Source organism: Mastomys coucha, unplaced genomic scaffold, assembly GCF_008632895.1.
Source record: "Mastomys coucha isolate ucsf_1 unplaced genomic scaffold, UCSF_Mcou_1 pScaffold22, whole genome shotgun sequence".
NCBI classification, from domain to species: Eukaryota; Metazoa; Chordata; class Mammalia; order Rodentia; family Muridae; genus Mastomys; species Mastomys coucha.
Window position 1 is genome coordinate 89,334,310 of NW_022196905.1, and position 15,668 is coordinate 89,349,977.

The 15,668-nt window shown below is 44.3% G+C and overlaps 1 protein-coding gene across 3 annotated transcripts in view; it reads right to left on the minus strand.

The window, feature by feature from the left end:
• The window catches only part of Paqr3 (progestin and adipoQ receptor family member 3), a 23,804-nt gene extending 8,239 nt beyond the window's left edge, over window positions 1-15,565 (minus strand). For all 3 annotated transcript variants that reach the window (XM_031391228.1, XM_031391227.1, XM_031391229.1), the window contains exons 1-6: window positions 15,191-15,565; window positions 12,072-12,234; window positions 7,100-7,255; window positions 4,345-4,542; window positions 2,209-2,299; window positions 519-667 (exon numbers count right to left, since the gene is read on the minus strand). In XM_031391228.1, coding sequence (XP_031247088.1) covers window positions 525-667; window positions 2,209-2,299; window positions 4,345-4,542; window positions 7,100-7,255; window positions 12,072-12,234; window positions 15,191-15,375 — 936 coding nt within the window. In that variant the 5' untranslated portion in view covers window positions 15,376-15,565 and the 3' untranslated portion in view covers window positions 519-524. The remainder of the gene's footprint in view (window positions 1-518; window positions 668-2,208; window positions 2,300-4,344; window positions 4,543-7,099; window positions 7,256-12,071; window positions 12,235-15,190) is intronic.
• Between the last annotated feature and the right edge of the window lie 103 nt (window positions 15,566-15,668).

A 15,668-nucleotide genomic window follows, 5' to 3' on the forward strand; every position in this document is an offset into this window, starting at 1 on the left:
TAAAAACAGACAAACAATCACAACAAAAACAAAACAAAAAACCTAAATGTTCCTAAGGAGAGGAGACCCTGGCTAAGTAAGGACCAGTTTCTCACAGACTGCACTGCTAGGCTTGGAGCAGTACAGGATGTAGCAACCCTTGAAGAGGCCTTGAAGAGGCCTTAAATGACAATGTCCCCTCTGAGAGTCGTCATGCAGGATGCCTCCATTGCTTATGGACAGGAGCCCTTCCTAATGAATGAAGTTGGTCTTACACACAACTTAGAGTTGTGTCATACCCACTGCTACTACTCCAAACATTCTTAACACATTTAAATTTCACTGTCTGTACAAACAGTGAACAGTTGCAAGGGTCAAGCATAGTTCTTACTATACATCCAAGTATATTTTTCCATTTCTATAAAGCATTGTGACTCATTAAATAAGTTAAAAAAAAAAAAGGGAACCTTAGAAAAAAACTGGGGTCTAAAATTCCCCAGTGTATATTGCTGAATGACTGGATTCACCAGGGGCCATACCTGGAGTCACAGGTGGGAAACATAGTCGGGGCAAGGCTTGCTGTGCCTGTACTGCATGACATACACTGTGGACTGATGCCACCAATACAGCATCACCACGGCGAGGACATGCCAGATCTGGTGGCTTGATCCGAGGTAGTTTAGTTGTCCTGGAAGGGAGACCAGAAAGAAAGGCTGATGGTATTGTCTCAGTATTTAAAGAAAACACTTGTACCTCTGGCCAGATGGACTAGATTAACTCAGCTCCAAGTAACTTTAAGAGGACAGACTCATGTGTAAGGTTTTATTCCTTAAGCATCCAGTTAATTCAGAAATGCTGTTCCTAACTGTTTCTAGATGGCATCAGGTGAGTTTGCGTAGTATGGCCTTAGACCTCAACTTTACTTTTTAATGTGACTTGTGGTGGCCAGTGAATAACTCAGCAGGTAAAGGCACCTGCCATCAAACCTGATGGACCCTGCTATCCCTCAAATCCAAGGGGACTGGAATAAGAGGGAGCCCGCAGAGGGAAACCTGATCTTTGAGGGATGTCCTCTGACTGGTGCCTGGATACTGTGACACCCACCTCCCCAATTCATAGGTGCACACATGCAAGCACACACACACACAGTAAATGTGGAATTTAATGTAAGGTCTAATTTCAGCAGTTTGATCTTTTGTTTTCTATGTCTCAATACAGATGGTAGAGTAGTGGAAAGTATTGTATGAGAGACAAGAGGCACTAGTGCTCCAAATCATCATGGTTTAGGTATCACTCTTGCTGGGGTGCATGCATTGTATGGCTGCATGTGAACCTGCTAGGAATTTCATGGGGAAAGACTAATTGACCATGAATACAGGGGAGCTTCCTAATGTTTCCCAGTCAACAGTGAGAATAATTAGAACAACTGTCAGAATTCCCTTCAGTCCTGCTCTGGCGGCATGGTGTAAACACCTCTCTAGCAGTGCTGGTGGGAAGCTCAAAGCCAGATTGGGAGGCCTGACCTACTGCATAGGATTGCAGACGTTCCTAGATTCCACCCTAGAGTGGTTTCCTTCAGATATCAGAAATCACAGATAAAGCCCTAATGTACATGTAGGAAAGTGACTCTGAACTCTAACTGCCCTTGTGTCTTCACTTCCTGCATTTCTTTTTGGGGGTTGGGGGGTAGTTCGAGACAGGGTTTCTCTGTGTAGCCCTGGCTGTCCTGGAACTCACTCTGTAGACCAGGCTGGCCTCAAACTCAGAAATGCACCTCTGCCACCCAAGTGCTGGGATTAAAGGTGTGTGCCATCACTGCACAGCGCTTCCTGCATTTCTTGTTGTATGTTTCTGCATATGAATTTACTGTATAAAAACAAGTTGGTATGGACAGAAGAACATAGCAGCTAATGATACTGCCCCACGGTAAAAAGAACAGGGGTCAGAAGTCACATGATCCTTGTAGGCTGATGAGCACGGTCACAAACTCATAACCGAACAATAGTGTTAACCCCAGCCCCTGAACCCAAATCATTCTGTGAGGGTGGTAGGAAATATCTATGAAAGCCCCCTGAAATTTAAAGTTATAGACTAGGAATGCTTAGGAATGGAAGAATCATTCTATAATCAATAATACTGAGAAGCAACCTAAATTTTGATTCTCAGAATCATTTACTTCAAATGTATTTTCAGAAGAGAGCTATAAAATCGTGATGAACAAGGACCTACCTGGAAAGTACCGTTCCGGGACTTTGGAAATGTAGAACAGGAAAGCAAGAAGAGCAATCACGTACATCACAATTACTCGGGGTGCGAAGTCCTGGAAAACAAATCCGGTTTTCTTAGACTTCCCCAGTACTACTGATACCTGCTAGAGGTCAGAGGTGGGACTTAAAGGTTGCTACGTCTCAATTATTCTGCTGAGGGTCTCTGATTCTCATTCCACAGGAATAGAGGTCCACAGCAATGGAGTATGGTGTCAGCCTGAGAGTCTGGCTGCTCATGGAGCTTGAGCCGCTGACAGTCCTGAGACTGTCCACCTCCTCTACGCAGTGGTTACAGAGTGCCATTTGTACAAGAGCTGAGTCAGCAGAGATTAAAGACAGATCTCAACAGTCCTGTCCAAGGCAAGAACAGCTCAAGTAGCTTTCCACATTCCAGATAATGCCCTGAGCACTTCTATATGAAGCTGGCCACCTCACTGCTGACACACAGGCCTAGAGGTCTTCCCAACTCTGGTGAAACCAGTGAGCTAAAACACATACATTATTCCCAATTCTCACTACAGACCTGATTTACCAATAATTCACATAAGAAACAAAGACAACCTCTTTCTTCCTTCTCAAGTATGTGAGAATGACCTGCCGTTTCCAACTCTACATCCTTCTGGCTCATCAGTCTCAGACTTCTAACCTTCCTAGAACAAACCTTCTACCACCCGTTAGGCCTAACCCTTTCAGAAATCTCATCTTTAGGAGGGGCAGCTCTTCCCATCTTTAAAAAAATGAGAACTTTTTAGTGAATTTCTTCCAAGTTTCCCTTTTGCTTCTTCACTAGAATGATTGATGATCTTATTAGAATTCTGTTTTTAAGAACCATTGTCTTTATTCTCCAGTTTTCTATCTTAAGTCTTGTGAAAATAGGTGCATTCAAATTTTCCAAAAATCCATTAGCTCAAAAGTTCCTAATTTACCAGCTCTAAAATTAATCACTTCTGTATCAGCTGCCAGTCATTCATTTCTGCTAGACTTAAACCACAGGCAGCAGCTTTTCATTCTATTGTCTTATTCTTGGAGGACCAAGATGACCAGAGAAATGGTGTCTCACATGGAGCAGGACAACTAAGTCCTCCTCACTCATCGCAGCTGTGCTTCCTTCCTGGTCTTTTGGAAAGAGGCTGGCTCTCCTGTGAATCTCAGGCCTATGACACTGTCACAGAATAACCTTTCTCCTCACTGGTTCCCCTATGCTGATGAGCCTCACACACTGGCAGCCCTTCCCTCCCAACTCAGTCTCCTGGAATGACAGCAGCAAAGTCCACTGAAGTCGAGACATAGGGCTCTGTGACAGCTGCCACACTGGTGAGCTTTCTTGGTGTACTCACCAACACCAAACATTTTCAGGCTTTCTCTCCAGCACATACTGGAGGCCTTTTTACAAGAAACAAATTTCTTTGATCCACAGGAAGATGGAGCCCCCCTCCTGGAGTTCTTCTTGTCCTCTATCACCTGTCCACAGGATCTGAGTAATATCAATAGCTTTTCTTTTACTTCTCAATCTATTCTTGGAGGACTGAACAGACTCTTTGGGTTCCAGCTACCAATATACTACTGTTAACTAGTGATCACCTGTCTCTAACTCTAGCCTCACTTCAAACCCTAGGTCTGCTTTTATTTACCCCTTACATATCTCCAACCAGAAATCCCTTCTCAGCTCCTCATCCCTCACCCTATGAAGAAATCAGTTGCTCCCACTTCTGTAACTTGTCTATTAGCACTAGCCCAGCAGACAAACGGCAGCCTGAGAAGTGGTCCCCAGAAATGACATGTATGCTTACACACTGTGACAGAAAAGGAATGTTATTTCATACAATGACTCATCAGTAATGAGTAGGGGCTACCTTATAATTTGGAAAGGTATGCTTATTAATACAGCTGTGGAAACTATGTCTCAATATGCAAAGAAAGACATGCTCCTGATGGATTTTTAAGCAAAACTAGTCATCAATTTACGTCTAGTTACTGAGCTGACATCTACTGTGAGGAGATGATGTGTCTACCCACATGGCCTGACTACAGTGCTTTAACCAAGGAATGAAAATGAAGGACAAAAACTATAGAAAAATTCTGACCCCACTCAACTTACCTGCACAATAGGAGCATTGATTCCTCCATTGAGCCAAACCCAGTGAAGAGTAGGGATCACACCATATCCCGAAACAGAACAGAAGATGATGGGGCGGAGCCTCTGCCACTGCTGTGTGAGGTAACTGGGATGGATCTGTGCGAAGAACACTGCCAGGATCATTGCAAGCACGGTGATCAGGTACACTTGACGCCAGTACTAGAATGAAAGGGAAACAGCGATCTGGGTGTCTACATTAAGCATGACAGGCGCTAGTGAGCTAGTGATTGGCCGTAATATCCAAACCATACCCCCCTTTTCTTTTAAAGAGTGTTGTACACAAATATTAAGTCTTTGAAAAGTTTGGCAAACCAAAATTGAAAATAAAGTGGTAAAAGGCCACATTTACTTCATCGTACAAAAGTATTTTTTGAGTACTTGTTACATGCTAGGCACAGGCAAAATGTTGTAGGAGCAAGGTTGCCTGTGGCATAGGCTCTCCTGGTAACTGCCCTCAGACTGTGGGGGGGCGGCCTTGTGAACACGATGAAAATGTAACGATAACACTGTGACCAAGTCACACATAGAATGTTGTAGAACCACTGAAGCAAGAATAGTAAATATTACACAAGTCACAGATAGAATGTTGTAGAACCACTGAAGCAAGAATAGTAAATATTACATGGGCTTGCTGAAGGTGCTTCCACACAGGAGACAACATCTAAGCTGGTGAGGAATGCAAACACAATTGGGAGAAGGAGCAGAAAGGGCAGGGTGGCTTGGAGAAAAGTTGGAAGATGTGACTAAGATGAACTCTGTCAAGCTGACACATTGGGGGCTGCTAAAGAACAGGGTGCATTCTGGGTGTGGTGGCATGGACCCAGAACCCCAGAATGTGACTACTGAGGCCAGGGTTCAAATGCCAGTACAGAGAAGAGATGGGAGGAAGCAGGAAGGATGCAGCTTGGATGGAGTGTGGATGTATGTTTGTATACACACACACACACACACACACACACACACACTGGGATGGAGTGTGGATATATGTTTATACACACACACACACACACTGGGATGGAGTGTGGATGTATATTTGTATACACACACACACACACACATACACACTGGGATGAAGTGTGGGTGTATGTTTGTATACACACACACACACACACACACACACACACACACACACCAGATTTAAGGGACAATTCGATATAATAGAAGGTCTTAATAGCTGACTCTTAGAGAGGGGGCAGCCGAGGAAGGTTTAACCCTTTCTAGCCTGAGGAGCCACATAGATGGCTTCCATTAAAGGGCCTGAACAATGATAGTCTAAATTTGCAGAGAATAAGGGAAGCCTGAAAGAATGGTCACTCAGACAAAAAGAGTTTAGAGCCAGTTAAGTCTACCTGAAGTTATGAAGTACTTAGTCCCTAACTGAACAGTGGAAGGAGATTAGGCTCAAAAGTCAGCCCCATAAAGTGCAAGCACCCTTACCTGGGCTCCCAGGTGTTTGTGGGCTGCCCAGGTCTAGAAATTACCTGTCAGATAGTTTGCCTTATGTGAACCAAAATGTTCCGTCTGGATCAAGGTTCCAGTTTTAGACTCATTCTCAAAGAGGTTTGTATCCCTTGAAAGGCAGGAGTCACTAAAGAAACTAAATGCTTGAAACTATAGATGCCTGGGAGAAGGCGGTAATTTCTCTTCTATGTAATTGTGGAAAATTAATGCCATAGTTTTCTTCTCTTTTTCTAGGTTTAGTTTTTATTTAATTTTTTATTTTTTATAAGATAAATTTCCCATTTTGATACTTAGGAAGAGGTAAACAGAAAACGTAAGATCAGTATAGAACAGTTCAGGTATGACTGCACATCAGCCTTCTCTGCAGCTTGTTCCCATACCTTTCCTTTAAGGACGCACAGAGCCGCACACAGAATGAGTCCTTACTTCTGGGCAAACACAATCATTTTACTAGTAAAATCCAACTGATATACATAGTAATTACATATGTATTTAATGATATACTATTTTATAATGTAACTAGGTCTGAAAATCACATACCTAGTTAATAATGGTTCTCACATATTCATATCCTAAGACTGTTTTCTTTGGTAGTTCAATTTTTTTTCAAACTTTCTGCGTATGGATGTTTTGCTGGCATGTATGTCTGTGGACCACATGCATGCCTGATGCCACAGAGGCCAGAAAAGATGTAGGATCCCACAGAACTGAAGCTACAGAGTGCTGCACACTGACACGTGGGTGCTGGGAATCACACCGGGTCCTCTGGAAGACTTTTACAAACTAGTTTTATAGACTGGGCTGTAGTGGTCACCACTGCATAGGGAGGAAAGCTGGGACAGGACACACTGCTCACTGGGAGAGAATGACAGCTCCGAGCAGATGTGCTGCTCCTGGGAGAAAGGCACAGTGTGGGCTCTGAAAAAGAGGTGCAGTGAGAAAGGAAATAAAAATCAAAGTGTTTTAACAGTAGGGCAGGGTTGACAGACACTTTGTTTCACTGTTTTGAAACAGGAGTTTGCTGTGTGGCTTAGCCTGGCTTGGGAGTTGAGATCCTGTATCGCTCTGTCCTGGGTTACACAATTATATACACACGCTGTTATGTTCTGTATGTTGTATCTCCATACTTATGGTCATAGTTTCTACCAGAAAATTAAAAAAACAAAACAAAACTATGGACCCATAGTAGGAATCACAGGAATCTTCTGAAAATTAAGTTTGTCCCCACATGAGTGTGAAAGTTCTGAGCACTTACATTATTGCAATAAAATGCATAAAATACTCCTGAGACATAGCAGCCCAGTATTCCAACAGAAATTCCTGCATAATCCAATGCCATCCATCTCCGACAAGTTTTTTCTGACCGATGACAGGAGAAAAGATGATAGCCCACGGAGCAAAGCATGCAGACCTGCAGAAGGAAACGCAGACGGTAAGGATGGTGCTCGCAGGTACGGCTTAGCCCCCGCAGGACCTGCAAGTCAGGGACACTTCCGTGCAGTGCGCCCCATCATAGGGCAAACTGTCACTGATCTAAGCTTCCCGAGTTCATCAGCAAAATGGGGACTGCAATCACCAAAAAACTTACAAAGTATAATCATTTTAAAACATAAAACTGTAAATGAATAGCAAAAATTGGGAAAATGAAACAGTGCAAGTATTTGGAAATACAAATATTTCCAAAATACCTCCAAAGGTGACTCTGACTCAGGAGTGAGTTTACTTTCATAGCAGTCATTAAATTAACATACCTTCCTAGGAGAGATCAAAGGATAAAGAATTGTACGCTGCAAAAAATATAACCCCTGTCATTGAATCTATTCCTTAGAGGTACTGATAACATGTTACATGTCCCTGTAATACATGTTGTTCCAAGGACCTGTCTACAAACAAACCTGTATACATGTCTACAAACAAATGACAGATAACTACTTTAAACTGACTCATTATAACTAATGTACTTTCTCATCGTCTCACCATGAGCTCTGACTGGTCTGGCACTCACTGCATAAGCCGGGCTGGGCATGAACGCAGGGAACCCTTTCCTCTGGATCCCAAGTGTTGGTTTAAAGGTTTGTACCAACAGTCTGTGATTTTTTTTTTTCAGATCTTATAAATCTTTCACATTTTAGTGTATGTGCCACCATACCTGGCTACAATTTTTTTTAACTTAAAGACTATAGGTTACTTCAAAGTTCTAAGTAAATATGGCTTCATTATATCCATGAAAAATAAAATGTGTATGTTTTCCCAATGGACAGCAAAGTTACTAATGTAGACAGTTGCTCTTAGGACTTGTAACTGGCTATCAATTATCTGTTGTGTGTCATGCAATGCAAGGGTTATAAAGATGAGACTTCTACTTTATAGGAGATTTTTTTGAGAAACCCTTCTATAACAACTTCTATAGAAGTCAACATAGAGTGTTGAAAACCAAGGAAAGACAGTACTGGCTGTGCAGTACATATGGTGGGGCTGCAGGTGTGCCTGGCAGAAGGGAAAAACATCCCTTAAGGGCTGACACATGAGCTGTGCCAACATTCAGGGCAGGACTTGTCCATAAAGACAAGTCATATAATTAGAAATAAGAAACCAATAAAGAACAAAATGCAGATTTCCTCACACCATAATTAAAGCGACTATTCAACAAGCACTTTAAGTTTGGAGCCATGGCCCGGGTACAAAGCTTCCGAGGGCATGAAGACCACCTTCACGGAGGTGAAGACTAGGCAAGCACAGCCCTGGGGCACAGTAGTCAGTCTACCAAGTCAGTGACACTGGAGTGGACAAAATGGGACAGTAAACGAAGTAGGTCCAACTGACAGATGCATTTCCAGCAGCTAGCTGCTAAAAGAGAAATGGACATCCAGATGTTTGTTCTTAAGCATACCTAACCAGCTTGAGGAGACTGGTGTCCACGCTCAGTAATAGCACAGTTAACCAAGATTAGTTCATCTGCTGTCACAGCCTTTGTTGGCATGTGGCTTTTGACTATTAAGCCACCACAGGTGGCTAGCCAGTCACATGTCCAGCTCAGTTGTGTTCTCTGGTTAACCCTGCGCTTACATGCATAAGCACAGAATGACACAGGAGGCAGCTGCAAGGTAGGCAGCAAAACGATCTCAGCTTGGAAGCAGCCAGCGGATGGGCAGAGGACAACGTGAGGCAGCCATGTGTGCACAACGTCTATTACAACTGCCAAGACAAGGCTCCCTGTGGGAGTGGCACTTCAGGTGGCTTTTCCCTTCCTTCTGAAACTCTGATCTGCTTGACTGTTGACACACATAGACAGTAACTGAGAGTAGTTACAAAAACAATACTAAATTTGACCTCATTGTGAAGAGAGGCATCTGAGGAAGAAAAACTATGGTATCAAAAGGAAAAGAAAATTATGCCAATAAAGCACTCTATATTTTAAGAGGTAAATCTATACTTTGTGTGTTCTGTTTGCAGAGGTATATACCTTTGTCAAGAGTTCCTAGAGAGACTAGGATTTTGGCAAATTTGTATGTTTCAGATCCAGTAGAAAAGCATCCTACGGCATGTTTCACTACCAAAGTGGGAAGATAATTACGGTGTACATCCACGTACAACAGCACACTGGCAGGGTAACAGAGTATGCCACAATCTGGGCCTGCCAGCTGCCTGCTTTCCCTCCTCCTCGGCTATTCCCAGGCTCAGATGGAAGACGAACACCTGTGTTTGGAAAGCCCTAAGCTGTCTGCTGCTTCTGGCCCTGCACACAGCATGTTTCCTGCTCACGTGCCCTGACTTACTTTTCTTACATACAGGACTTGATCCCATTGGCATGCTTATTCTATTCAGCCTTACATATTACTGCTGCGCGGGGTATGGACATTAAATAAGTATCTGTTAAACTAAAATTGAAATGACTAAAGAAAATTAGTATGTTTCTAATATGTCTCTTAGTCCTTTAGTAGCACAGTTTGGAGCAAAATGACAAGGTTTGGAATATAAGATGAAATAAAAGGACTCTGTGCTCAAGTTCCAGGCTCTCCTCTCCAAGTGCAGTGCACTGGCCTGAGTCTGTCAGGGCAAGTGTGGGGTTGCCTTTTCTTCTCATTTTCACGTGGTTCTGTACTCCCAGTTCTTTTAAATCATCCAAATGTCAATGGGCTATGGCCTGTATTTATCTCCTGCTTTAAAATGGTCTATCTGAACACCTGGATTGTGTTGGTGTCATAGTGCTCAAAAGTTATGGGAGTAACCAACCACTACCAGATTGGACTGAAGTCCTGCTCCATGAGATGGACCCCCCCCCCCCCCCCCCCCCCCCCCCCCCCCCCGTCCAAGACTGCCTGGGAGGACAAGAACCTAGGACTAGATAGGCCATGGACCTAGTGGGGAAAAGCAAATGAGACTGTTCTGCTAAGAGAATGTAACAGTATAGGAAGTCCTAGTGGCATTCTGCTACACTCATAGGTCTTGCTCGGCCATCATCAGAAGGCCTTCCTCTAATGCAGGGACCCACAGCCGGACAATGTGTGGAGAGTGAGAGAGCTTGGAATGCCAGTTCTAAATGGGGTATCTCTATCAAATCTTCCTCATGGTTACGGGAACTCTGCAGAAGATGAGGTGGCAAGAATGTCAGAGCCAGGGGCACAGATGACTAGACACAACAGGACTGATACACAAATGAACTCACACACACTGTGTCAGCATGCTCAGAGCCTGAGCAGGCCTAAGCAGATGGGTGCCAGCAGTGACAAGGGGAAGCAAATATGAACCCCCTTCCCTCCCAGAAGCTATTTTCAGTGGATAACCATTCACAAAGGAAATGCTATCCTCTCCAATGGATTCACACTGGGTATATAAACCACACCTAAAAGCAGCCCCAAGGTCCAGCAATAGACAGCCAACACAAGATGAACTCAATCATAATTTCTGAGATTTTTTTAAAAGAGTTATTTATTTATTTTATGTATACAAGTACACTGTAGTTGTTCAGATGTGGTTGTTAGGAATTGAATTTAGGATCTCTGCTCACTTAGGTCAACCCCTCTTGCTCGGGTTGGTCCCACTTGCTCAGTCCCTGCTCACTCCGGCCCAAAGACTTATTTATTATTACACATAAGTACAATGTAGCTGTCTTCAGATGCACCAGAGGAGGGTGTCAGATCTCATTACAGGTGGTTGTAAGCCATCATGTGGTTGCTGGGATTTGAACTCAGGACCTTTGGAAGAGCAGTCAGTGTTCTTACCCACTGAGCCATCTTGCCAGCCCTCTAAGATTTTTTTGTATATAACTTAATGATTCCTTTGGGCATTTTTTAAACCTTGTCTTTTGCTTATATATTATGGTTTCTGATTTTATGTCTTTATGGGCTTTCCATGAAGGTTTGCCTCTGCATGTGCATGTGTGTCGTTTCTTTTGTCTTTCTCTGGTTTGTTTATTTGCTTGTTTTCTAAAGAGAAAGAAGGAAGGCTTGGAGTTGGATGGGTGGGAAGGTAGAAGGATCTGGGAGGAGGTGGGGGAGGGGAAATGGTGATCAGAATATATTGTAGGAGCAAAAGTCTAATTTCAGTCACAAAAAATGGTCTGAAAATTTAAAAATATTTCTATAGATCACTGTAAAGATCTAAGTGTAATGTAACTAATAAATATAAAAGTTAAAGACAAACAAAAGCGCAAGCAATTTGAACCAAAGCAACTGCAAAAGGATTTAAGGAAACAGACACTGACCCATTGGATCAATGGCAGCAAGGTGAGGCAGCAAGAGGGGCAGGATGAAGATAACAAACGCGAGGCACACAGCACACAGCAGTCTTTCCATACAGACTCTAAGTAGACACTTTACCAGATGCTAGAGTACAGTCAGACTCATCCCAGTGCTCAGCTTACAGCCAAGATGTCTACAGAGATTAGAAAGCAAGGGATGGCCATGCATGTCTATAATCCTGGCATTTCATGAGGTGGGATGCTGACGAGAATTCAAGTTCAAGACCAGCCTGGGCTACCCAATGGGGCTCTGCCTCAGATTCGGGTGGGGTGGGGAGCATGAACATAGTTCCACCATCTTTGAAATGTAGTGGATTTCAAACTGCTGTAATAACAACTCCCATATATCTGAGAGCAGCAGCTTCTGTGAGCTTATGCTACGGAAGCAGATAAGCTGTCCCATGTGCCCTCAGGTCTGAAGATCACTGTGCAAGCACTCCTGACAAAAGTTCTCTTCACCCAAAACGGTGCTTGAGGAACCACTCACCTGGAAGCAGAAAAGACAAATGGAGCAAATCACAAAGTCTTCTCTGGATGCACTGGCTGAAGGCAGCACAGAGGTCATGTCATATATCCCCAGGGTGAAGAAGAGAAAGAAACCCAGCAAATGACTCCAGATGTTTACTGTCTCATTGGATAGGATAAACAAACTACAAAGAAAACAAACACACAGTTCAGATTTGCTGTGACTCTGCTTAGGGACTGGGGGAGGTGCTCGGCCTCCGCCTTCTCTGCCTTTCTAAGACTGGATGTCCAGTTACTATGTCTGTGATTTTCTTCCATTTGCACTAATCCTAGGAGTTACAGCTTTGGGCGTTCAACCCTCATTGCTCTCACAACTTCCTTCCTCCGACTGTATCACTTTTGAAAGCATAGTCCTTGCTCAGATTCCTCCCTTTCTCCAAAAATGAAGCAAGAGTGTAAACACTGGAAATTAGCTAGCAAACTGTCAGGGGCAGTAACCAAGACCCTGCTCATGCAAGTTGAGGCATAAACATAAAATACCTTGTAAGCACTTGATAAATACATGTACAAAGTTCAGTGTATCTAGTAGAAACAAAATACACACAAAGGAACCCGCTGGAGAGGTCCTGAAGACAGGCAGGCATGCCAGAGCAATTTTGCTACACAGCTTCTGAAACCAGTTTCAGCTTCAGATGGCATGGGCTTGCCCCTTTTAGGAGCAATAGGAGACTGCTTTTACGTGGGTACTATCCGTCCTCTTAAAATGTCTTGGCGGCACAGGCTGGCAGAGACTCTATTATCCAGACCAGGGATCAGTTTCTTCATCCACAAAGAAGAGACATTTCGTTAAGTGGTCCTGCTTGCTCCCAACTCTTTTGCAATGCTGGGAAATGCTCTTCATTTTTCTATACGGTGATATCATGACTGAAGATTTACACACTCTTGCATGTCTCTAGCAAAACCAAATCTTTTGTTAAACTAACACCTTGGCTGTTAACAAATCAGTTTTTTTGGGGGGGGCGCAGGGTAAGGTTTAATTGTTCTTATTTTTCTGTCTGTGGGTGTTTTGCATATATGTCTGTCTGTCTGTGTATCACATGCATGCCCAGTACCTGCAGAAACTAGAAGGCATCAGGTCCCCTGGAACTGGAGTTATAGACAGTTGTGAGCTACCATGTGGGTGCTGGAAATCAAAGGCAAGTCCTCTGGGAGGGCAGCCAAAGCTCTTAAGCATTGAACAACTCCTCCCAACAGCCCCCCCCCCCCCCCCGACAGGCCTTGAATCAGAAGTTGTGAAGAACATGAATGTACAACTAGCCATTTGCAGCTGTCCCTAAGGGTCTCACAGCCTTATTTTTATGAGGGCAAAACACGGTGAAGTCTCAATGATCTAGCATAAAGAATACTGTGTATCTGGAGACACAGACTTTATCTTGCCTACCATCAATATAAAGACTATCTGTAACTGGGGGAGGAACTAAAAGAATACTCTAGAAGCATCTAATTATAGGACTGTTTTGGCAAGTAACACTGCATTCTGCCTGTTGCCTCAGAGCTCATTTGATGAAACCCAGTATAACCTGATTAACCTAACATACTCTATCCCTGCCCCTTCCCAGGGACAGAATGCAGACAGAATGGATGGACATATAAAATCTCTCTTGATGTGTAAAATCTATCTGGGAGACTCTTGAAGGTTAGAAGAAGAGAAGCTAAAGGTCCAGCTTGGATAAGATCAATAATGTAGGAGGAGTGTCCCCCTCCAAAGGACAAAGTATTATTGTCAGAAAAGCTGGGCACTCGTAAACTTTATTTATCTTCACAATCAACAGGTTAACTCTTGCTCAAATTTCTGAAGCAGTTAAGAGGCAAGTTTGTTAATTTGTGTTTGACTCAACAACTCAAGATCTAACGTTTTCTATGTACTGGTTTCAACTCCTTCAGATTTGGACTCAAGACATCAGAATGCAGAGGACCACTGCTGGGTGGGTACAGTATTCACAGCAGTCCACTTCTAGCCTGCTTCCTCCATCTCCCACAGCAGGGCCTAGCTCTGATTTCTTAATTATGTACCAGAAGTACTGGGGAGATAAAGCAGTAATTAAAACTCAAATTGTGACATCCACTTGGTCATCCATCCAAGCAATGCCACAAAAATACTTTCAAGGCAGTACAAAAAGAAATGGGATGGGGAAAGACCATGCTGAAGAGATCAATAAACACACACATGGCTGCTAGTTGAACAGTTCAACAACCCACATTGTGGAAATTGGGAGTTTGCCACTCCAGTGACCTGGAGGGCTGTACCAAACTTCTACTAGAGCGATAACTTTAATATATACAGTGAGTTCTGACAGAGGACTACTCTGAAAACCAAAGCCATGTTTTCAAATTTTCATTTTAAACAGAAGCTTTTGGGACTCTCATTTTAAAGCTCTAAATCAACAAACCCATTTTGTTCAGAGGCTTCTCAGGTGTTCTGTTGGTCCAGCTTTCCCCTTTCAGCTTTCTTTGCTACGGGGTTTTTCCTACACAGCATTTTCCACAATTACTATTATGTAATAGTGTAATTATCCCTTTAGTGTCTGCCACTCAGGCTAGACCTTGGCAGCTTCATGAGAAAAAGGACCATGCCTGCCTTCTGCAACTGGTATAGCGCCTACCATCTAGCAGAGCCTCAATGCTCGTTTGCTAAATGATTGAATGAATCAGGGCTTCCCACATATGCACAACAATGTGGACTTGTCTGCTATTCTAAGGACATTCAGCTGGCCAACACTTCTGAATCCCCACAGTGCTGCCCTAGAAACAAAGCTCAGGTATACAAAGCAAATAAGGTTCGGCCTTTGTCAGTGGAGAAGATTGCAACCCATATCCCCAAGTGATTACCAAATGGAAAAAAAGGATGCAAAAGCGCTTTGTAAACAGCAAAGGGCCAATGGAGAAGGCAAGGATGACCACTATTAGTATCATTGTTATTTCGTGGATCAAGGACCCGCGGAGGAGAGATAGAGCAACAAAAAGAGAAAGGGCCCAGAGGTGAGGAATTGATGCGCACTGAGAATAGCGGAGAAAGATGGGGAGAGCAGACAAAAAGCGTGAGAGGAGAGGATGCGCCGCCGCAGGGAGCAGCCACTGTACCTTTTGATACACAGTCTGGAGGGCAGATAGGCCCGGTAGCCGTCGGTGATGTAGGGGTTGTCTTTGAGGGACACCGGGATCTGTTCATAGGTGTAGAGGCGGATGCCGCGGGGCACCAGGACCGGCCAGTACTGGTAGCTGCCCAGCTCGATGTAGTGCGCACTCTTCAGCAGCTTCTGATGCATGGTTCCCAGGCGCCGGCCTGGCCCCGCCTCCCCGGGGAGGGGGCTTCGCTGCTGGCGCCCCCGCCCCGGAGCTGCCGCCGCTGAGCTAGGTGCTTCGGCCCGCGTCTGCCCAGGCCCGGCTCCGCTACACACCTCCGCCGCTCCAGCTCTGGCGGGCCGCCGGCGTCGCAGCCTGTTCTGACGTCAGCGCGCCGTAAAGGCCCGCCCCCCGACCCTCCCCGCCCTTCCCGCCTCCTTCCCGCCCCTCCTGCCCCCTTCCCGCCCCTCGCATTGGCGGCCCGCCCTTCCTTCTG